The sequence below is a fragment of the Pantherophis guttatus genome, chromosome 1, assembly GCF_059756535.1.
Source record: "Pantherophis guttatus breed Tessera chromosome 1, ASM5975653v1, whole genome shotgun sequence".
Taxonomy (NCBI): Eukaryota; Metazoa; Chordata; class Lepidosauria; order Squamata; family Colubridae; genus Pantherophis; species Pantherophis guttatus.
The window spans coordinates 172,343,429-172,365,866 of NC_142063.1; the positions used below are offsets into that span (position 1 = coordinate 172,343,429).

The 22,438-nt window shown below is 40.5% G+C and overlaps 1 protein-coding gene across 5 annotated transcripts in view; it reads left to right on the forward strand.

Annotated features, from left to right (window-relative positions):
• Positions 1-22,438, forward strand: part of ADAM23 (ADAM metallopeptidase domain 23) — an 85,545-nt gene that overhangs the window by 37,525 nt on the left and 25,582 nt on the right. For all 5 annotated transcript variants that reach the window (XM_034431639.3, XM_034431616.3, XM_034431626.3 and 2 more), the window contains 12 exons: positions 592-758; positions 1,529-1,613; positions 2,669-2,759; positions 3,267-3,318; positions 10,722-10,821; positions 13,495-13,566; positions 15,384-15,470; positions 15,795-15,875; positions 18,375-18,425; positions 20,189-20,252; positions 21,286-21,391; positions 22,040-22,159. In XM_034431639.3, the coding sequence (XP_034287530.2) occupies positions 592-758; positions 1,529-1,613; positions 2,669-2,759; positions 3,267-3,318; positions 10,722-10,821; positions 13,495-13,566; positions 15,384-15,470; positions 15,795-15,875; positions 18,375-18,425; positions 20,189-20,252; positions 21,286-21,391; positions 22,040-22,159 (1,076 nt within the window). The remainder of the gene's footprint in view (positions 1-591; positions 759-1,528; positions 1,614-2,668; positions 2,760-3,266; positions 3,319-10,721; positions 10,822-13,494; positions 13,567-15,383; positions 15,471-15,794; positions 15,876-18,374; positions 18,426-20,188; positions 20,253-21,285; positions 21,392-22,039; positions 22,160-22,438) is intronic.

The window sequence follows — 22,438 nt, forward strand, 5'->3', positions numbered from 1 at the left end:
TTGTTTAAACAGAAAATGTATCTGTGATGTTACCTTGTTGTGCAAAATACACAACTGGATCATAGGATATACTTACCTACCTACCTAATGAAGATTATGATTTCTAGAGATACAGTTTGAAGAATGAGTGATTTTATTGAAGAGGTATTCATGAATTCAAGCAGAAAAAAACAAGAGTTCTGAGCTTTCAGTTAAAGATGTTTGCTGTAATAACGAATTGTTGTTGTTCTGCTCACTTCAGGCACCCAGATTCAGAATTATTAAATTTGAAGTGTATGTTCTTATAATTAAAACAAAAACAAAATCTCACAATCATGAGGTCTGTCCATTCTCAACTGTTTTTATGATTTCCTGCCACAAACTATATAGTAAATATTACATACTCATGTACTGATAATTATGCAGTCTTTTGTAGTATTGACATTACTGTAAATTTAATGGAGTATTGATTATTAGGGAAGTATATTATCTAATTATATTCCAATGTTTCTCTCCTACTTTACCCTGTTTGTCTTTCCACTGATTGATTGGCTAACTGTGCATGTTTGACCCAGTGTTCCATTCCTGTGCTTGTCCTGTCTCTCCCCACAGATTTACAAGGAGCAACTAAACACCAGAGTTGTTCTAGTTGCTGTTGAAACCTGGTCAGACAGAGATCGTATTCATGTCCACTCAGACCCACGGCAGATGCTTCATGATTTTTCCCGATATCGACAGAACTTCATCAAGCAACATGCTGATGCTGTACATCTCCTCTCGTATGTAAAAAGAGGCGAGATGGTCTGGTCCACTGTTCTTCTTAAGAGACTTAAGGATCTGTAGTCATTTCATCCTCAGGTGTTATTAAATATAGCACCTCTTGACTCACCCAATGAATTACGAGGATTAGCCAAAATCCTTTTAGAGCCAAAATTAAAACTGCTTTTCACAGAGTCCAAGAATTATTTCTATATAGTACAGGGATATATCTTATTCAGAAAAATGTTATCTCAGTTAGGAAACCTTTTTCTGGGTAAGATATTTTCCTTACCCAGAAAATATCTTATATTCTCTCACTTTTACATTTTTACTCATTTATTTCTTCCTATGACATCTTCTAAAATTGGAAATAAATTAATTAACCCTAGCCAGTTTGGTGTAGTCATTAAGGTGCTGGCCTAGAAACTAGTAGACTATGAGTTCTAGTCTCACCTTGGGCACAAAAACTAGCTGGGTGATTTGGGGCCAATTATTCTCTCAGCCCAACTCACCTCATAGGATTGTTGTTATGGGGAAAATGGGAGGAAGGAAGAATATTGGGTATGTTCATCACCTTGAGTTATTTATAAATATTGTAAAGGCAAGATAAAAAACAACACAAGGTCACTTGACATAGAATTACTATGAGTATCCAATATATCTGAGAATATTCTGCTTCAGTGACATTAAAGAAACTGAATAAAAGAACCCCATGTTCTCATAATTTATATTCTATTTCATTTGAAGATAATGATATTAATATTATTTTTTTATCTGTCTTTTTCTGAAGGAATGTGACATTTCATTATAAAAGAAGTAGCCTAAGCTATTTTGGAGGAATTTGTTCGGTGGCTAGAGGGGTTGGAGTAAATGAGGTAATAGTTCTGTTTTGAAGAAATGTATTTATTTATCCAATTCATAAAGTCTCATGAGTATATAAGAAGTACTTGATTATTGACCACTCATTCAGCAACTATTCGAAGTTGCAAAGACATTGAAGCATAGTGGAAGCTGGCAGGAATTCAGAAGTCACTTCCAATGCATTTTACCTGCCTGTGGTCATTCTGTTCATTGGTTTAGATAAGAACATATCTCTGAGATGACCCAATAGGTCATGGATCATCAGTAAATAAATAAATATAATGTCTTTGGAGATTCTCAGTCATCCAGGTCATGACTGTCCTAAAGGTGCTTTTTTAAAAAGGCAAATGGACTTTCTCTCCTAGGATGTTCTTGGATGAGAAGCAAAACATCTTCATGGAAAAAACAAAGTCCAGTTGCCTTTTGAAAAAAGCATCTTTAGGACAAATAAATATAAAATACTTTCCCCCCCCACTATATTGTCCTTTGTTGGCCTGTTTTTTTGTTTTCTTTCTTTTCGGTTATTATATTTATACTTTTCTGTTTATATTTGATGCCTCATCTGCTCTTTCTATCCTTCAAATACTTGAAATCCTTATTTCTATCCTTCAAATACTGTGAAATCCTTATTTCACAGAGTAAGCCTATTTCTAATAGCAGTATGGGAAGGCCAATTCTGGGAGGTTATTCTCCAAGTTAATTCTATTTCTTCTCACTTCTCAGGACAAAGTTCATTTATGATGGTTTAAATTCTAGAAAAACGTGCATTTGTTGTATACTAACAGAATCAGTGTTGCATGTACTTAGAAATAAACTCTGATTAAATTAGTAAGATATTTCCACAGAAATGTTAGTATCTAGCTTAAGTTATATACAAAAGAATATAATGTTTATTTATGGTCACTGACCAGAATTGCAAACAGAAACATTAAAAATAAAGTAAAAGAAAACAAGATAAAAATGTCTACAACATTTTGTGATGGAAGCTTTATGTTAAATTTATAATAATCTGCATTTATCTTTTTTTTTTCACCCTAATTTAATTGAGATTGATATTTTTTCCTAATAGTATGGGCTTTCCTGGGCAATAGCACAAGAATTGTCCCAAAGCTTGGCTCAGAATCTAGGAATACAGTGGGAGCCGGCATCCAGAAAACCAAGTACGTGCTAAGTCTCCTGGTATCAAACTAAATGTTTGTATAGTTTTATATTCTCTAAATAGAGCTAACTATTTTGTTGTCTAAGAATCTTTTAAGTCAATTCAAGCAATTAGATTTCTCTGCCCATGTAACATTTTTGGTCATGCATGCTCATGGAAACAATTTATCTATTTAGTCACTAGAAGTCAAAAATAATTTGATGGTACATAATCACTTAATCAATCATGCATGTCTATGTATTCACACACACACACACATATCTATAGTGTCTTAACTTTTTCTTTGTTGGGAAGAGATTAGTTTACTCATTGCAGTCTTTCAGATGTGAATGTGGAATTCCTTTATGCTTATAAGATATATTATTCAAAATGCAAAGATGTGAAGAGTGAAAATACTGTACTTACTGTATTTGTTGTCTACTGTGTATTTTGTTGTACATATTGGCAACTAATTTTATTCTTTTCCACCTCCTCCCTCCCTCTCTCTCTTTCGTTTATATCGTTTAAGAAGGGTGTGATTGTACAGAATCCTGGGGTGGATGCATCATGGAGGAAACAGGGTTTGTGGTGATAATTAATTCTTTTACACAGTTCAATTATTGTTTACATTTTGCTCAGGCCAAATTAAAAAAATAATGTAGTTCATAAGAAGAAACACTTATTCATCTTATTGTTTTCTGTTACCATAGAGGGGAAAAATTATTTCAATCAATTTTTTAAAAACCTATACAAAAAAACCCCCTATGCATGTGAATTTATTTTACAAATAATTGTTTTTTAAAAAAGTCAGATAATTTTTGACTTTAAAGTCTTGCCTGTTTTTCTTATTTTTCTTTTCATGACAAAAAATTAGAGAAGGTCATAAGAAATGTGTATAATTTTAAAAGTAAATAAAACAAGTTTAAATCAGAAACAGTGTCAGATTACATAACTTGTTTTTCCTTACTTGGTTATTGTAGTGAATAACGCCTTATGCTACCATTTGTCTCTCTGTGATATCAACCACACTACAGTGTCAAGTGAATTCAATTGAATATTGATTTGTTTGATGAAAATTTCTAAATGTTCACTTGTGTATTTCTCTATTCTGATTTGTATAAACACAATTGAAAAAGAAATGATAATTAGGACTTGAAAGTAAGCTTCAATAAATTCCTCAATTCCTCAATAATGGAGCTTCAGTAATAGATAAAAGCAATTACAATAAAAATGGGGGGGGTGTAAGATTACTTTTCAAATCACAGACACCAAATTTTCTGTGACTTTTTTAAAGAGCTCAGTGAAAGAGCTTTGTTTAAAATAGCTAAGGCCAATTTAAATACTTGGAGGAGAAAAGTCATAGGTAGGGATCACTATTAACATTTTATTATTTATGGTGGTACAAATTTGGTCTTTCCAGATAGGACATTGATCATTACAAGAAGCATTTTAAATTTATCCTTGAAATAAACTGAGAACAAAATAAAATGACATTTAATTGATAAAACATCATTGCTCAGTTGTTTCTACAAATTTCATGATGGCTGAATTCTATAGAAAACAGTATTTCCAAAATATCTTCAAAGTCAGTCCAAAATACAGAATATTTCAGTTGTAGTTTGCCAGCTTGCACAGAAAGATATAGACAATTTAATTGTTTTTCAAAGTGTCAAAACAAAACTCTAAATAAAGATTACAAATATTTATGTTTGGTCAAAAAAGCATCCTTTCAGATAGGGAGTGAGAAGCTTAATCCGGTTTGACTAAACATAGTGTCCCTGTTTGTCTGAAATGGAATACTATCCAAAACCTATGTAAAATATGAAAAGGCTACTTTAAAATTTTGAATTGAACTATTAATATCTGCTGCAAAAGTATACTGCTCTACTGATCTATTTGCTTTCCAAAAAAACCTAGATTTTTCCCACTGGGATGCGGAGTGGGTCAGAAGTGGGATGATCCAGCCCGTCTGGCCAATCACTGAGTCGGATAAACTTGGCCACGCCTACTCAGGCCTCCCTTCCTTCCAGTTTATTCGACTCAGTGGTTCTGACCAGTTGCTTCGCTGAGTCTCTCACTTCTGACGGAATTGGAGATCGTTTGTTGCTAGGGGGCTTTTCAGCCTGAACACTGTCTGAGAGACAGGGCTGCCTCCGTTGTCTCTTGAACTTCAAGGGAACGTGAGTTAAAAGATATTTCAGCCCCCATTCCTTTCTAGCGCTGTGCGTGCGGGCCATTTCAGTCTTCCTAGGCTGGAAACGCCGCCGCCGCGCTCCCCTGATAGCCGCCGCCCCAGCGCTCATCAGCTGGGGGGCGTGAAGATCGTAACGCTTCAGGGACCAGTGCCTTGCTTCCCACCGCTCGCCGCCCCGTTCCGCTGTCAATCTCCCTTCAGCGCTGATCAGCTGGAGGTCGGAGAAGCCGCGGAAGCCGGAAAATCCTCTGCCGTGCTGCGAGGGTTATTTCGGCTCTATTTGCTATCGCGGCTCCTCCCAGCCACCGGGGAAGACGGAGCTCGCATTTTCGCTGCTGTTGCTTTGGCGTGGGTGGTGTCTGACGCTTCCCCGCCAATTTCTGTGCCGCCATCTTTCTGCAGCCGTTATTTGCCGCCATTTCTGCGCGCCCTTTTCATCGGCTGCTGAGGCCTGTCTGAGTGCTTGGCTTGGTAAGCTTTGCACTGGCTTCAGTATAAAAAAAAAAAAAAAAAAAGGAGAGACATTGAAAGCAGGTCTGTGTTTTTTGTGGACTTGGGGTATTTGGAATTTAATCCCAACTCTTGGCGGCCATTTTGTCTGACCCTGGATACCTGTTCCTGGGCAGCCATTTTATATCCAAACAGGGGAAAGAAAATTTCTTCGTTTGGTGATTTCATTGTGGCAGCGGCTTCCCTATTATTTGCTGGATTTATATAAAGTGGGAAATTAAATTTGCATACGCTGTCTCCCTGCAAAAATAATAATAATAATAATAATAATAATAATAATAATAATAATAATAATAATAATAATAATAATAATAATTGATATCTTACTGATGTCTTACCATTGTTCATTTGTGCGCAGATTTCCTGCTGTAGCACAGCCCATCCATCGTAATGGCAGACCAGTCATCTTCCAAGAGTGATTCTGGCCGTAAGGCCTCTGCAAAATCAAAACATACAAAAACGTCTCATCATCATTCTGCTGATATGGCTACGCATATTCTTACAGATAAGCCAAACACGGAAGTCGGTCTCGATTCAGGGGTTGCAGAGGAGGTTGACCTGACCAAAGCCTTCTCCCCAGAACGACAGGACAGCCTTCATGGCTCTCCAATTAGATAAGAGGGGGACCCCTTTGATTGTGCTATTCCTGTTCAGGATCCTCCACCAAGCTATCAACCTAGGTCTGATCTGGAAAATCTTCCTCAATCAGTGCAGATGTTAATTGCCAGGGCCATTTCTCATGGAATTCAAGCGGGCATCAGGGAGCATCACTCTGCCTCTATTGTCTCTGAGAGTCTTCATTCCAGAAGATCAAGGGTTTCTCCTGATGCCAGCCTCACAGGGTCCCCTGATCACTCCCCGGTTAGATCCAGGGGCAGTGCTGATATAGAATTGGAGGATGAACCTCAAAGAGAGGTAGATTTGTCGGATGACGAATCCACTGCTCCAGACGTACCAGCCTTTACAGGGCTGTTTCCCCAGGGACTTTTTAAATCACTGCTTCACAAGGCCAAGGTAACCTCGGGCCTAGTTGACACTGATTCTGTCCCGTCATCTTCTGCTGCCTCCACCAGTCAGGGCATATTTTCTGAACCAGTAGCTGAGCAGCTATTTGTCCCGGCGCCAAAACTTTTCGCTGATGTGGTTCGTAAACAATGGACTAATCCAACTTCTCTCCCTACTCCTAGTGGCTACGATCATAGAAATTACAACATGGATCCTGTCCTGACCAGTCTCTTGCAGGTTCCCGAGGTTGATGGCCCTGTGGCAGCGCTTTCCTCGTCGTCTCCTTTCATCTCGGGGGATACTTCTGAAGGACTTAAGCCAGAAGACCGTAAGTTTGACTCGTCTTTCAAGAAAGCCCACCAGGCTTCGGCTTGGGCGATTCAGGCTGCTACTGCGGCCTCATTCTTCTCACGGTCATCACTCCTGTGGCTCCAACAACTACAGTCCCGCTTACCAGCTCAGGATGCCAGAGTCCATCAGGACTTAAATAAGATAATAGCTGCCACACAGTTCACCTCGGATGCCACGCTAAATGCGGCCAAATTTGCCTCGCGGGCTATGGCTTCTTCAGTCACTTCCCGTCGCCTTTTGTGGCTTAAACCTTGGCACGCTGACCTCAAGGCCAAATGGCGTCTAGCTTCTACACCATACTCTGGGCCTAAATTATTTGGGGCTTCCCTTGACCCATTATTAGTGGAGGACAGGGATAAAAGGAAGGTCCTACCTTCCATTACTAGACGAGCTGATCGCAGGGCTACCCCCTACTATCGCAGGCCACCGGCCCGTAATTTCTTCCAGGAGGGCCCCAGTCAGAGACCTTACTCACAAGGTTCCTTTCGTCCCCAAGATAGAGGTTCCTACAGGGATAAATCCAAACCTTTCGCTCCTCAGAGACGGCCCTTTCGTGGAACTGGCGGACGTCAGTTCCGCCGCCAAAAGTGACTCTCGCTTGATAGCTCCTATTGGGGGGAGGTTGAGCCTGTTTCTCCCCGAATGGGCTCGCAGTACTACAGACCAATGGGTTCTTCATATCATCGAATTCGGCCTCCCATTGGAGTTCCTCTCCCGCCCTCCGAGCCGCTTCGTGCCTTGCCCTGTCTCCAGCTCCCTCAGCAAGCGAAATTTGATGGAGCTCGCCATTCAGCATCTTCTGGAGATCAATGCTGTGGAGGACGTCCCTCGGGAGCAATGGAGACAGGGGTTTTACTCGATTCTTTTCGTGGTTCCGAAGCGCTCGGGGGGATGGAGAGCGATCCTAAATTTAAAATCCCTGAACACTCATTTAGTGTACCGCAAGTTCAGGATGAGTACGCTCAAATCTATCCTGGAGGGAATAAGGCCCGGGGACTTCCTAGCCTCAATTGACCTCTCCGAGGCGTACCTTCATATACCCATAGAGCCAGCTCACCGGCGGTACCTCAGGTTCAGCTACGCGGGGCGCCACCTACAATACCGGGCCCTTCCATTTGGCCTGGCATCGGCCCCACGCAGTTTCACCAAAATTCTGGCAGCCTTAGTAGCTCACCTGCGGTCCATACCGATTCGCATTCAGGCTTATCTGGACGATATTTTAATACAAGCCTCGTCCTTAGACAGAGCCAGAACCAATGTATTTCTCACATTGCAAATATTACAGAATCATGGGTTTCTAGTCAACGAGCCCAAGAGTCAGTTGGTCCCTCAACAGCGCATAAATCATCTAGGTGCAGTCATAGACACGCAGGTGGGACAGGTGTTCCTCTCCCAGGAGAGGAAAGACAGCCTCAGGTCTCTGATTCGGCATCTGTTACAAGATCCGACAGCTCCCAAGCTAGAATTGTCCCGTCTCCTGGGGAAACTAGCCTCATGCACAGACATAGTTCCCTGGGCCCGGCTTCATGCCCGCAGCCTTCAATGGCTGTTACTCCCCTATCAGCGGGCAAAGACAGCGGCCTCCAAATCCAAGATCAGGGTCCCCCTGTCAGTACGCCGGTCTTTGCACTGGTGGCTATCCCCGGCTCTGGACAACGGATGCGTCTTCTTGGACATACATCCACTGATTCTGACTACAGACGCCAGTCTGACGGGCTGGGGCGCGCACCTGGGTTCCCAGGTCGCTCAGGGGCGATGGTCCCCGACAGAAGCAAGGTCAAGTATCAACCTTCTGGAACTCAGGGCCATTCGCTTAGCTCTTCTGGCCTTTCATCAGACGGTGCAGGGACAACACTTACTAGTACTTACAGACAATGTGTCGGCAAAGGCACATGTCAATCGCCAAGGGGGGACGAGGTCCAAGACCTTGATGCAGGAGGCTCTTCTTCTCGGGAGGTGGGCGGAATCTCACCTTCAATCCCTCAAGGCGGATCACATCGCGGGGAAGGACAACCTTCAGGCGGACTATCTCAGCCGCACCACGATAGACGCATCAGAATGGCGCCTCAGCCCCGCTCTGTTTCAGGACATCTGTCTCCGGTTCGGCCAGCCACAGGTAGACCTCCTTGCATCCCCAGAGAACGCACAGCTACGCCGATTCTTCACGCGCTATCCATCGCGGGGGGCAGAGAACACAAACGCTCTCCGTTGCCCCTGGCCCCAGGAGCTACTCTATGCGTTCCCGCCGATCCCATTGATCCCGCGGGTCCTTCGCAGAATTGTAGCCGAGAGAGCGGACGTGGTCTTCATCGCTCCTTATTGGCCAAGAAGGCCATGGTTCTCCGACCTCGTAGCCCTCTCAACGACGGACCCTTGGCGACTACCTCCGGAGAAAGTGTCCCTCAGTCAAGGGACAATCCTACACCCAGAGCCCCAGTGGCTCAACCTAACCGCTTGGCGCTTGAAGGGCTCCTCTTGAGGGAAGCGAGGTACTCAGAAGATGTCATCCGGGTTATGCAGGCTGACAAAAAGGAGTCCACCATCAGACTCTACAACATCACGTGGAAGGTATTTATTTCGTGGTGCTCTGCGCGCGAAATTAACCCTTTGTCAGCTTCTGTTCCGCAGGTGTTGGAGTTTCTCCATGATGGCTACACCAAGGGTCTGGCACATAATACCCTCAAGCGGCATGTTGCAGCTCTCGCCACGGTGTTGTCTCCCAGGGACGGCGTACCTCTGTCTCATCACCTTTCCATCCGGAGGTTCCTACGTGGGGTACGAAATCTGCGCCCACCCGTGGTACACCGCTATCCCACATGGGACTTGCCACACGTATTGTCAGCCTTGACAGGTCCACCCTTCGAACCTCTCCGGACTGCCTCCCTTAGATTTCTAACCATGAAAGTGGCCTTCCTGGTGGCCGTGACTTCGGCTCGCCGCATTTCTGAACTGGCAGCTTTATCTGTCAGACCAGATTTATGTGTGATACACTCAGATAGGGTAATTCTTAGACTGGACCCGGCATTCGTGCCAAAAATTAACTCACGGTTCCATCGCGAACAGGAAGTTATCCTGCCTAATTTTTGTCCAAATCCATCTCACCCACTAGAACGCAAATGGCGGACCCTTGATGTTCGCAGGGCTTTAAATATATATATATCTCGGACCGCATCCTCAAGACGCTCCGAAGCCCTATTTATTTCCTTCCAACCCTCATCTTTGGGATCCAAAGTTTCTTCAGTCACCATAGGGCGTTGGATCCGAGCTTGCATTTCCAAAGCTTATGACTCACGATCTCTTCCCATTCCACGTCATATTACAGCTCACTCCACACGGAGTGCAGCTACTACCGCTGCTTGGGCCACGCAGGCCTCCCTCGAGGAAATTTGCCGGGCAGCTACCTGGGCCTCTCCTGTTCCATTCATCAAGCACTACCGTTTGGACACCTTTGCCTCCGCCGAGGCAGCCTTCGGAAGGAGAGTCCTCCAACAGGTTCACCTGGCACCTCGACATCGACCTTCGCAGACCTCCCGCCCGACGAATTAACAAGCTTGGGTATGTCCCACTTCTGACCCACTCCGCATCCCAGTGGGAGAAGAGGCGTTGGACTTACCGTGAACGCTCTTTCTCCAGGGGATGCGGAGTGGGTCAGCCCCTCCCGTCTGCGATTTCTCTTGTATTTTCTAGGCTTGAGACTGTTTTGCAGATCTGCCTTCGTCGAAACAAACTGGAAGGAAGGGAGGCCTGAGTAGGCGTGGCCAAGTTTATCCGACTCAGTGATTGGCCAGACGGGCTGGATCATCCCACTTCTGACCCACTCCGCATCCCCTGGAGAAAGAGCGTTCACGGTAAGTCCAACGCCTCATTTCTTTATGGCTGTGCTATGAACCATTTCTCTAATATTTTGCTGTTGTTTTGTTACAGTGTCTATCACCCCAGAAAATTCTCAAAGTGCAGCATTGCTGAATACAGAGATTTTTTACTCCGAGGAGGAGGTTTTTGTCTTTTCAACAGGCCTACAAAGGTGCACCCCTTATAATCTTTTATAAGGAAGGTAGCAAACTGGGTGATGGTACATTTTGAGTGGATTGGGAAGGAAATGGAGGAAAGAAAGGGGAGAAATGTCATCTCTAATTGTATACTATAGGTATACTATACTGTACTATAGGTACTATAGGTAGTCAACATATGGCCACAATTGGGATCAGAACTTCTGTTACTAACTTCTGGTCACATTAAATGAGTCACATCTGATTTTTGCTACAGTTGTTAAGCAAACTGTACTGTTGTTAAGCAAATCATGTCATCATTAAGTGAATCTGGTTGCCCCTATTGACTGCATATCAAAAGCTCCCTGGGAAAGTCGATAATGGCAGTTATGTCACCCTGAAATGTTGCAACTATCATGAGTATATGTTTGTTGTTAAGCACCCAAATTTTGATCACATGACTATAAAGATGCTGCGATGGTTGTAAGTGCAAGGAAGCAATCATAAGTCACTTTCTTCAGTGCCATCATAACTCCAAACAGTCATTAAATAAATGGTTATAAGTCGAAGACTACTGTACCATTCTTGCTCTAACTTACACCTAGGTTTAGCATAATAACAGAAAATAAATAAATAATAAATTTCGTTTGTATTTCAACTTAGTTTAGGACCTTCAAGTGGTTTCTTCCTCACCGCAGGATTTTAACCTCACAACAAAACTGTGGTGAGACCCACAATTGAGTGGGAATTTGACTCTGTGTGATCAACTTCATCTGTGATGATAGAATACAATGAAAGCTAATATGTATCTATGATTGACAAATGTGTTAATCCTGGTCAAGATCATTACATAGTTTGTGATTTTTGTTTGCACAATGTTTATGTATAATATGGACACTATAGCTTGTTCAAAAGCTCTAGGTTTTTTTTAGCTAAATGTTATGCATTGTAAGGATGTAAGAGTAACATACAGTATAAATATCATCCTTTAATCCTTTAACCTAAAGGATGAGGAACAATTGCTATCTCTTGTACTGTCCAAACTCCATGCCCATATTCTCTTTTTTGTTTGACTGTCATAATGCTCCTTTTGTGAGTGGGCAAATATTTCCCTGTGGGAACTATAAAGCTCTCAGAATTGCAAACTGGCCTACTGGTATAGACTTTGAATTAATGTTAGTGTGATAGAATTCAGACTTAACATTTCTAGCTAAAAAGAACAATCATGAGAGGGATGATTAAAATCTCAGCCTCACAAAATCTGCTGTTATTCACCTTTGTTCTAATCTGTGCATTAAGATTAGTATCATTTAGGGATGAGCTGTCTCTTAATTCAGTCAAATTCACAGTCTTTTGTAAGTGCAAATAATACAAGGTATAGAGCAGTGATGACTAACCTTTTCCGGACCAAGTGCCCAAAGCGTGTCCCCGAACTCCTAAAATGCAATGCCCCGCGGCCCCTTGCATGCGCCCCACCACCCATGCTCACCCCCTGCACATGTGCACACGGCTCCCCTCACGTGTCCTGCCCCCCTGCATGCATGGCAGACCAGCTGGCTGGCGGGAGGGCGCGCGCACATGCACAGTGGAGCTGAACTGGAGTGACGGCTTGTGTGCCATCAGAGAGGGCGCTGCGTGCCACCTCTGGCATGCGTGCCATAGGTTCGCCATCAGGGGTGTAGAGGAAGAATATTGCCCTGGTAGCCTTATGTGTTACATATTCTCATTTATCAGAGAAATTTCACTTTGTAACAGATATAAAACTGAACCAACCCTGCAATTATATCTAGGAAGTAAGAGGGTTTTCAGGAGTTAAGCTTTATTCCCAAAGCACAAGATATCTTTGCTTTGGGTTCAAGAGCATTCACTGAACATACTTAACCTCCAATACTCTCATCTTTGAGAGGCAGGTGCTTTAAACTTTTAGAGGCATTCCTACTTCAGCATTCCTATTTTTATCACATGAAAGTACTCCTGGCTTTGGTAAATTGCAGGAAAGAGGAAAAAAATGGCTACTCAGATTGGATATCAGTGCTATTTATTCAATAAATTAGATACAGTAAGGAAAAGAATGACAGAAGTAACTGGACCACATTCCTAACTCCTTTTAAGATAGATATTACTATCTTTACTCAACATCTAGTTGGATGTCCAATCCATCCAAAGAACAGAAAATGGTAGAGCCAGATAAATATAGCGAGAGGAATAAGTTCCAGTTCCTCTGAAGTTTTGCTCTATATTAAATTAAATTATTCCTGAGAAAAACCTCTAGCAGAAATCTGATATTCATTTTTAATAATCAGCTTCAGAACAGTAATGCATAAGTATTCAGCACTTAAATACCGTGTTTCCCCAGACCCTGTCTTATATTTTTTTGAACCCCGAAAAAAGCGCTTGGCCTTATTTTCAGGGAGGTCTTATTATTTTGGGGCACGTTGAGCAAGAAGGAGATCCTCTTGCCCTCTTACCTGATTTCCAGCTCTGTCTCCCTAACCCTTACCAGAAGAAATGGCGGGGACCGGCTGTGCATGCGTTTAAATATTTTTGGGGAGGGTTTATTTTTGGGGGGGTATTTAGTGCATGCGCTCAAAAGCCCGATTGGGCTTATTATCAGGAGATGTCTTATTTTCAGGGAAACTGTATATACTTGAATCTTTTAATGGTAGTTAGATCATAACATTTTTTCTTAAATGTGTGGTTTTTTTCAGTTGTTTGATGCCACTGAATGTGGAAATGGGTATGTGGAACCAGGTGAAGACTGCGACTGTGGTATCCAAATGGTACTATTTTCATCTTAAAATGAAAGCTTAAAAGTATATAATTACTGATAAGGTGCTGTTCATTGTCATGCGGCATAAAATAATAAAGAAGGAAATGATGGAAGAGGTTTTTGACTTCTTCTATTCCTGCACCCACTCCCTTTGAGATCATCTGAGCAGGAGTGGAAATCATCAGAACTCTTGTTTGGAGAGTTCTCTTTTGCTTGGTATAAGGCTGAGCAGAATGTTAATTCTAATTTTCATACTTTCTTACTTTGCATTTCTTTCCTAATTAATCAGAGCTATGTTTCTGATCCTTACTTAGTTTATATACATAAATATTTTAATTTAGTGGCATATTCCAATATTAAAATAATAATCTTGCAGTCTGGGCTAAGGGGATTCTGAAATCCCCTTCAGAAAAACAATCAGTATTTTAAATGTTATTTATTATATTATTTTGATTCAACATTCTATAATATATTTGGTACATAACATAACTTATACTAGGTGGCTGTTGATATGATATTACAAGTAGTCCTCAATTTACAACCACAATTGAGCCCAAAATGTCTGTTGCTAAGCGAGACATTTGTTAACTGAGTTTTGTCCCACTTTATGACCTTTTTTGCCACAGTTGTTAAGTGAATCGTTGCAGTTGTCAGATTAGTAACATGATTGTTAATAGAACTTGGCTTCCCCATTGACTTTGCTTGTCAGAAAGTCACAAAAGGTGGTCACATGACCCCAGGACACTGCAACCATCATAAATATGAGTCAGTTCCCAAGCATCTGAATTTTGATCATGTTACTATGGGGATGCTGCAGTGGTGATAAGTGTGAAAAACGGTTATAAATAATTTTTTTTGTGCCATTGTAACTTCGAATGGTCACTAAACAAACTGTTGGAAGTCAAGGACTACCTATATTCAGTACAGGGATATTATCAATTTCAGCCTCTGAGAAGCATGTTAGATTGTGTCAAGGTACAATTCTAATAAATCAATACATTTTAATACGGAAACATGTCACTGATTTTGCAAATGTGTACCTATAAGCAAGGAATCATGTATGCAAATGTAGACATCTATCCATGGACAGTGCTTTCTATACTGTTTTTCCACTGTAGCCACTGGTGCAATTTCAGACTTGAAATTGGAGGATCTTCTACCACTTGACAATATACTCTAAAAGTGCACTGTAAGATCCTAGGGAAAGGACTCACCCCTTCTCCATTTTGCACATAAAGTTCAGTCAGCAGAAGTGAATCACTGAATTTTTGTGTTCAGCTTTTATCATTATTATTTATAATTAATATGTTACTGTCCAAAAAAAGTTTAGAAACATATTGGCTCTTGGATCGGCTGATCAATATTAATTTGGCAAATTCAAATAATATTCCCAATCTCTTGTCATTTGGGACTGAAAAGGTCCATTTTTTGTTTTCGTTCTCGTTGCCATATATTTTGACGGCTAGGATGGTCTACTGAGTGGTCTGGCTGCCAGCAGTTGCTAATTTGTTTAATTCACGTTGTGGCGTTATCAAGGGTGCATCACAAGGAGGCAAACTAGCTTCACACCCCACATCAAACTGTAGATCACATCATGACTGGCTATAAGCTGAGGACATATACCAGTATCTGGTTTTTTTTTTTTTAATTTAAACCATGCTGCGCTTAAATGGTTAGATAGCCTAGACATTGGCATTTGAACATAAAACACATATTTTATTGTGTTTTACTAATCTAGGTGAAATGTTAATATATGTTATAGTCCATGTATGGTATGCCGTATGCCAAATAAATAAATAATAATTAATATACTGTATATTTTTTTAGGACTGCCATGCAGAGTGCTGTAAAAAATGTTCCCTTTCTAATGGAGCTCATTGCAGTGATGGTCCATGTTGTAATGAAACCTGCCTTGTAAGTTATTTTAATTGCATCTTTACTAAGTGGCACTGAATTAGAAAATGTAATTACATAAGATAAAAATAAAAAACACAGATCTACTATTAGGAACAAAGGGTCCTGGGCAGAGAGGTACCACAACTTAACTCTGTCCATTGAAAATCATATCATTCCTCCTCCCTCTCTCTCCCCCCCCCCGGTTGCTTTCCTCCCAGAGAATGAAAATGATACTTACATATGATTTTTTCACCCAATAACAGGCTAAGATTTTTATTAAAAAGTCTTAGATGCTTGGTTGTTCCTTGACTGTTTTTTAACTGAAAATCTTTTGACTTTCAGTTTTTTCCACGAGGCTTTGAGTGTCGCTATGCAGTGAATGAATGTGATATTACAGAAATCTGTACTGGTGATTCCGGCCAGGTAATGACATAATGTATTTTGAATATGTTACATATTATCAGTCAGGTGATCTCCTTCCTTCTCACTTGTGTAACAATATTAAACTTATTTCACCTAGGACCAAAATTTGATTTTGAGAAAGGTAGAAAAAATTTACTTTCTATGGAAGGAATATAAGACCTTTACATGGAAGAAGGGGGTGTTTTTGCCTCTTCTTTTTTCTGCCCACTCCTCCAAAATTTGTTCCAGAAAGCTATGGCAGTAAGGGTTGCAAGAGGAAGCAGGAATAAGCAAAAATTGGTATAGTACAATGTTTTGAGTAGAAAGAATCCTTCCATTTGTGGAAAAGCAATTTGGGATCTCAGCAAAGAGCTTTCATTCAGATTGTTGATTTCAGTGTGTATATATATTGAGTTCTCTCTTTAAGAAAGGCTTTAAAACAATTAGAGTACAGTATTCTTCCATTTAATGTATATACATTTCTCTTCGAATAAACACAATTAATCTATGGAGAATAGGCATGTGCCATATCAGGCAATGTAATGTTCCTATTTTGATATTACATTTGTAGTTTAACTCACATTTAACAAAATTAAGCATTTTTAAAATGGACATCTCTTCCAGAAATTTAATCAAATTAAGTAATCATCTAAATACAGGAGCTATTATGTACATACTCATCATGTTTACATGACTAATCATCATTCAGATGTGCTGTCTGGACGGGAATAAAATATGATTAAAATGTGTAGTAGTAAAATGTGGCTTAATTAAAGACTATTTCTAACAAAATAAAACATAAGACAAAATCTTCAGATCTCAAATAAGATGTATAATTATTTAATAGGGCCAGGTTTCACTGAAAAAGTGATCAAAGAGTACCAGCAGGTGCCTTTTTAATTAGAGTCTTCCCTAGAGTGATATCTGTAAGTATGATCCTTGCTAGTAACTACTTATACAATTATATTTGCTAATGGCTTACAGAAAGGACCTCCAAAGTTATCTTAAGTAAGCTCTAGATAAGTTATGCAGAAGTCCTAAATTGGCTATTAATCTATTCAACACTGAAATAATTTGATCAAACTATTATTAGAACAACAGAATTTCCTGGGGTAGCTCTAAAGGCAGACCTGTGTAAACATAGTAGCCTAATCAGGAAGCAGTTACCAAAGCCAGGCTGTCTGAAAGATAAGAGCGCAGTGGTTAGAATGCAGAACTGCAGGCTAACTCTGCCCATAGCAGGAGTTCAATCCTGACCGGCTCAAGGTTGACTCAGCCTTCCATCCTTCCAAGATCGGTAAAATGAGGACCCAGATTGTTGGGGGCAATATGATGACTCTGTAAACTGCTTAGAGAGGGCTGTAAAGCACTATGGAGTGGTATAGGTAAATCTAAGTGCAATTGCTATAGCTATATATGAGCTAAAACTGAAAGAAAAACAACAACTGAAGCTACAATGGTACAATGGTAGCTACAAAAACATTTTTAAATCAAGAAACTTTTAGGTTATGAAACTCTCCTTGTTATGTCCATTACAGAAGGGTTTTACCCTGTTGGCTGATAAATCACCTACGGTACTACAGGATTTCAGAACTGTAAAAGCATTAGTGTGACCAAGCTCAGTTCAGAGTATCTGCACCTTTCCTGCTTTTGTTAGAAAATCAGCTTTAGTCAGATATCATCTGCTTTTTAGATAGCTGTCTATCAATATGTGTAGATGGGTCACCACCCAGCAAAATCCTATGTCCGTGATGGCGAACCTATGGCACGCGTGCCACAGGTGGCACGCGGAGCCATATTAGTGGGCACATCAGCTCAGCTCTGGGGCGCATGTGCGTGCCGGCCAGCTGATTTTCGGGCCTTCTGGGCCCACCAGAAGTAGGGAAACAGGCTGTTTCCTGCCTCTGGAGGGCCTGGGGGCGTGGGGAAGGCCCGTTTTTCTTTCTTACCTGGCTCCAGATCCTCTCTGTGTATCTGGGAATGGTGAAAACAGCCTTTCCCACTCCCTTGGAAGCCCTACAGAGGCTCAAAGGGCCCATTTCCCCACTCCCAGTGGGACAGGAAGTGACGTTTTTTTCCTGTCCCCAGCCTCCAGAGACTCCTAGAGAGGCTCCTACAGACTCCTAGAGAGGCTCCTAGAGACTCCTAGAGAGGTTCTGGAGGCTGGGGACAGCAAAAAATGTCACTTCCTGTCCCACCGGGAGTTGGGAAATGGGCCCTTTCATGCTCCGTAGGGCCTCCAAGGCTGTTTTCGCCGTTCCCAGATACACAGAGAGGATCTGGAACCAGGTAAGAAAGAAAAACGGGCTTACCAGGCCATCATGTGCCAGGAGCGAGGGGGGAGGGGGTTGCGCACACATGCACGTGGGCACGTGCGCGCGCGACCCTCCCCCGCCCCCCCCTCCTGGCACGCGATGGCAAAAAGGTTAGCCATCACTGCCCTATGTGAACAGAAAATGCAAGTAAATTCTAAGGGATAATTCCACTGTTTTTAAAGTAAAGAAATACTTTGCCTTTCAGTGCCCACCCAATCTTCATAAGCAAGATGGATTTGCTTGCGATTCAAATCAGGTAAGTTAAAACTGAGCCTGCATGAGCTTAGCCTATAAGTGTATATAAGGACAGTATTTTTGGAAGTTGCAATACTCTCAATTTCACTTCACAGGATGTCCCTCAGGGATGCTCACAAAGAGCTATAGGAACAGGCTGGATGGCTGTTAAGGAAGGGATTTTTTCCCCCAAACTATCAGATATGTAAGACTAAATAAACAATTGTTCAGAAATTTTGGTTTAAAAATAAAGGGGGGCAGGGGAGAATAGGTAGCATCTGGAGCCATAAAACCTAGTGCCATCAGGCACCCAAAATGTGATATTTCCTCCTCCTCCTTCCTCCTCCACAGTTATGAGGTATATGTCTCATCGTCACTTTTTGTATATTATTGATGCCTGTTGTATGCTGCCATTGTTGTGCACCATTCTCAGAAAGGCTTCAGCATAGATCCTGCTTATGTTACTAATACTTTTTACACTATTACAGTATGTTTTTCCCCTTCTTGCTTGATGGGTAGTACTATTCTTTGGATGTTGTCTTTTTCCTTTTTTGTTTTGATGGCTTATGCTGTTTTAATTGTTATTTGGCTATTAGCTACTTTAAGCTTTAAAATGCTTTCTTTAAATATAGGAACTATTTAAGTAAATAGTAATGCAAATTTCATGACTCTAGTTTACTTTTGCCATTTCCTTGTGTAATTATTCTATCCAATATAATATTCACTAGGTACTGCATGTATTATTTCTTCTCAGCAGTTACTAGGATAATGCTCTAAGCTCTATGAAGTACAGCATAATGAAGTACATTATACTGGAAATTCATTATGCTGGAAATTCTATTCCGCAACTTTTACCTTCTTTCAAATTCTACTTTGCAACTTGGGATGTATAGTTTCAGGCTTGAGGTCAAAAAGCAATGTAACTGCTTTTTGTTCACATATTCTAATGTCTCTTTATTAAAGAGAAAACACTCAAGTCTGCTATCTTGCCTGGAAGCAAAATATAAAGTTATACTAACATTTTATTAGCCTGGTGAAAAGAAAATGAATTCGAGCATCCTAGCTACCTCGTGTAAAACACATGTGTAGTCCCAAAAACCTCTTTTATTGCAATAGCTGTGAATTCACAGATGAGTCCCATATAGTTGTAAAGAGTCCTTCGGGATAAGGCTGAAAATCATCCACCTTTATCTCCTTTGACACGCTGCCAAAGACCTAATTGGCAAAGCCACACAGAGTTCAGAATCAAACAGAGCTGCAGACTTTAAACTGAACAGAATTAACAACGTTGCTTCCTGCAGAGGCCCACGTGCCTTTGCTCCTCTTTTAAGTCTTATGGGAGGGGGCAATAATCTCTAAACCCTACTCCTGAGTCGTCCCTTTTGTTTTAACTGTTCTTGCCTTCTGGCAGCTCTGTGCATGCGCGCACTGGGAACAGGCTCCCCCTGTTCCTCTGCGTCGCTGAGGTCCAACTCTGGAGGCTCCAGAGGCAGCACGTACCTCCCAGATGGCCCTTTCTCTGCCTCCGACACAGAGCCCTCATCCAAGCCTTCCCCAGACTCTAGGACTGGCCCGTGTTCCTCCCCAACTTCCTCACTGTCCGACTCTGCTGCCAGCTCTGTAGGCTGCCGGCAGACCACAACACCTTGAAAGCAAAGCCAAGCAGTATTATTAGAATTTTTTTTTGCTCCCTGCTAGTAAAAAGGACAAAGTTCATGGCATTATCTGGCTTTTTATGGAGAAAGAAGAATGGTATGATGCTGACTACAATTTGTTCCTATTTAGGGACGTTGCTACAGTGGAGAGTGTAAGACAAGAGATAATCAATGCAAATACATCTGGGGCAATAGTAAGTTAATTTATACAAAAATATTTCTTAGCCTATTCTATCAGCCTTTTACTATGCTATGAATGAATTAAAAGGTAATGCTGTATAAAAATAATTTGTAAGGGCCTTTAATGCACTTTTGTTTGGAATTTATATGTGCAGACTTAGTACTAATTCTCCCTACCCTATTTTGATATTTAAAAAGCTTCTCTCTCCCTCCCTCCCTTCCCTCTCTCTTTCTCTCGATATATCTGATTTATATTATCTTCTATTGTCTCTGGGTGTTCAAGCATTTTGGGGAATAGGCCTTATTCTCAGAAATCAATCAGGATCAATGTGATTTGGCTGTATCATGTTTGAAAATAGGGGTGGGTGAATCTAAATGAAGAACTGTGTTGCTCTGCAGAAATCTTCTACAGAGCTTTGGCAGAATCGGAGGATAAAATCTCTTCTCCCCCATAAAATATTGCCAAATAAGTCCCCTCTTAACTGCAAATTAAAAAAATAATAATTGCAAATGTACAAGATTTACTAAAAAATTTTGTCCTTGACAAAAAGAAGTATCTTCCAGACCTTCTGATTGTATTAGGAAAATAACTCTATCTTTTTAGTTGTTTTTCCAACTTCCCTTGTTCTTAATAGTCAATATACAGTTTTTTTACAATCTTATATACCAGACACAAGCAGTAAATTTTTTATACACATGAAAACTGTTAGGGAAATCCTTTAAAAAGGAAATCATATAATACATACTACTGATATCTGGTTCTTTGTTTTTAATTTATTTAAATGTACAGTGAGCAATAAAACACTGAAAAGAAAAAGAAAAAATAGGGGGAAAAAACAAATTACAGAAAAGCAAAAACAAAACAAAAAATTTGGAAAAATATAGAAAATTATTAGCGAGCGAGAGAACATTTTAAACATCCCTATTATGTTCATAGTATGTTCATAGCTAACTGTAGTAGAATTATTTGTGGCATGATTAAACATTGGGACCAAGCGAATAAAATATTGTGAGCGTTAATTGAAATTACCTTATTTTCTTCCACAGAGGCTTCAGGGTCTCACAAACACTGTTACGAGAAGCTTAATACAGAAGGTACACAGAAAGGAAACTGTGGAAAAGATGGAGACAAATGGATTCCTTGCCACAAACAGTAAGTTTGAGAATGCTGGATTCAATTGTTCTTAAACTGACTTGCTTGTTGGCCTAAAAGATACAGGAGCAGAATTTTCCACTTTATTACAGATACCTTTGCTTCCCACAGAAGGTACTACTGAAGTTTTGGGACCCTCAAATAGCCTTGAAGATAACATGGGATACTGTATGATGGAAACTGGGGGAACAGAGAAGCATTTTTACACTCATTCAAGGCACTTTTTAAATTCACTTCATCATTTTCAACTCAATAACAACTTGAATAGTAACACATTTTTCTCATTTGATATGTTATCCATATTTGTCAGGTTTCTAATGGCTTGTAGCTCTTGCTTATTTATTTTTTGTATTTATTTATTTATAGTGTTTAAACTTTAAACGTAATATTTCATAAACCATAGCAATGCCTGATAATTTTTAGCATTCAGACAACTTCATTCTAGAAGTGAATGTGTAGCATGACTATTACTCACAAAGTTTAGAATTAAATTCTTAAATGAAAAAAGAATTAAAATCATTTGGAATTCTGCTACACTGCAGTCCGGATTGTATTTTTCCCTACAGGCAAGTTTCCTAATTTGTCAAAATAGTCTTTCTCTTCCCATTCTGAAAATAGTTTGTTATGTATCTTGGCTTTGTCTTACAGCGACGTGTTCTGTGGATTATTGCTTTGTGCAAATCTTGATGGGGTTCCACGAATTGGTCACCTTCAGGGAGAAATTATTCCAACTTCTTTTTTCCACCAAGGTGTCGTAGTGAACTGCAGGTATGTAAAGGTTGATTCAGTGTGCAAGATTGGCTTTTTCAGTTTACCTAAAAATTTGAACATCGAGCACACTCAGATTGTTTCTCAATAAATTAAATTAAAACCATATTTAATTAGTTGAGTTTAATTAATTTCTTATGATTTTTTTCATTGTTCTGGCATCCGAATAGGTTGTTTAATATAGATGTAAAATTATTCTATTGTTTCATTGAGATAAATTGAAATGTCATTGTTTCAATGAGGTGCCAAATTAATTTTATTTTTTCTTTTATTTTAGTA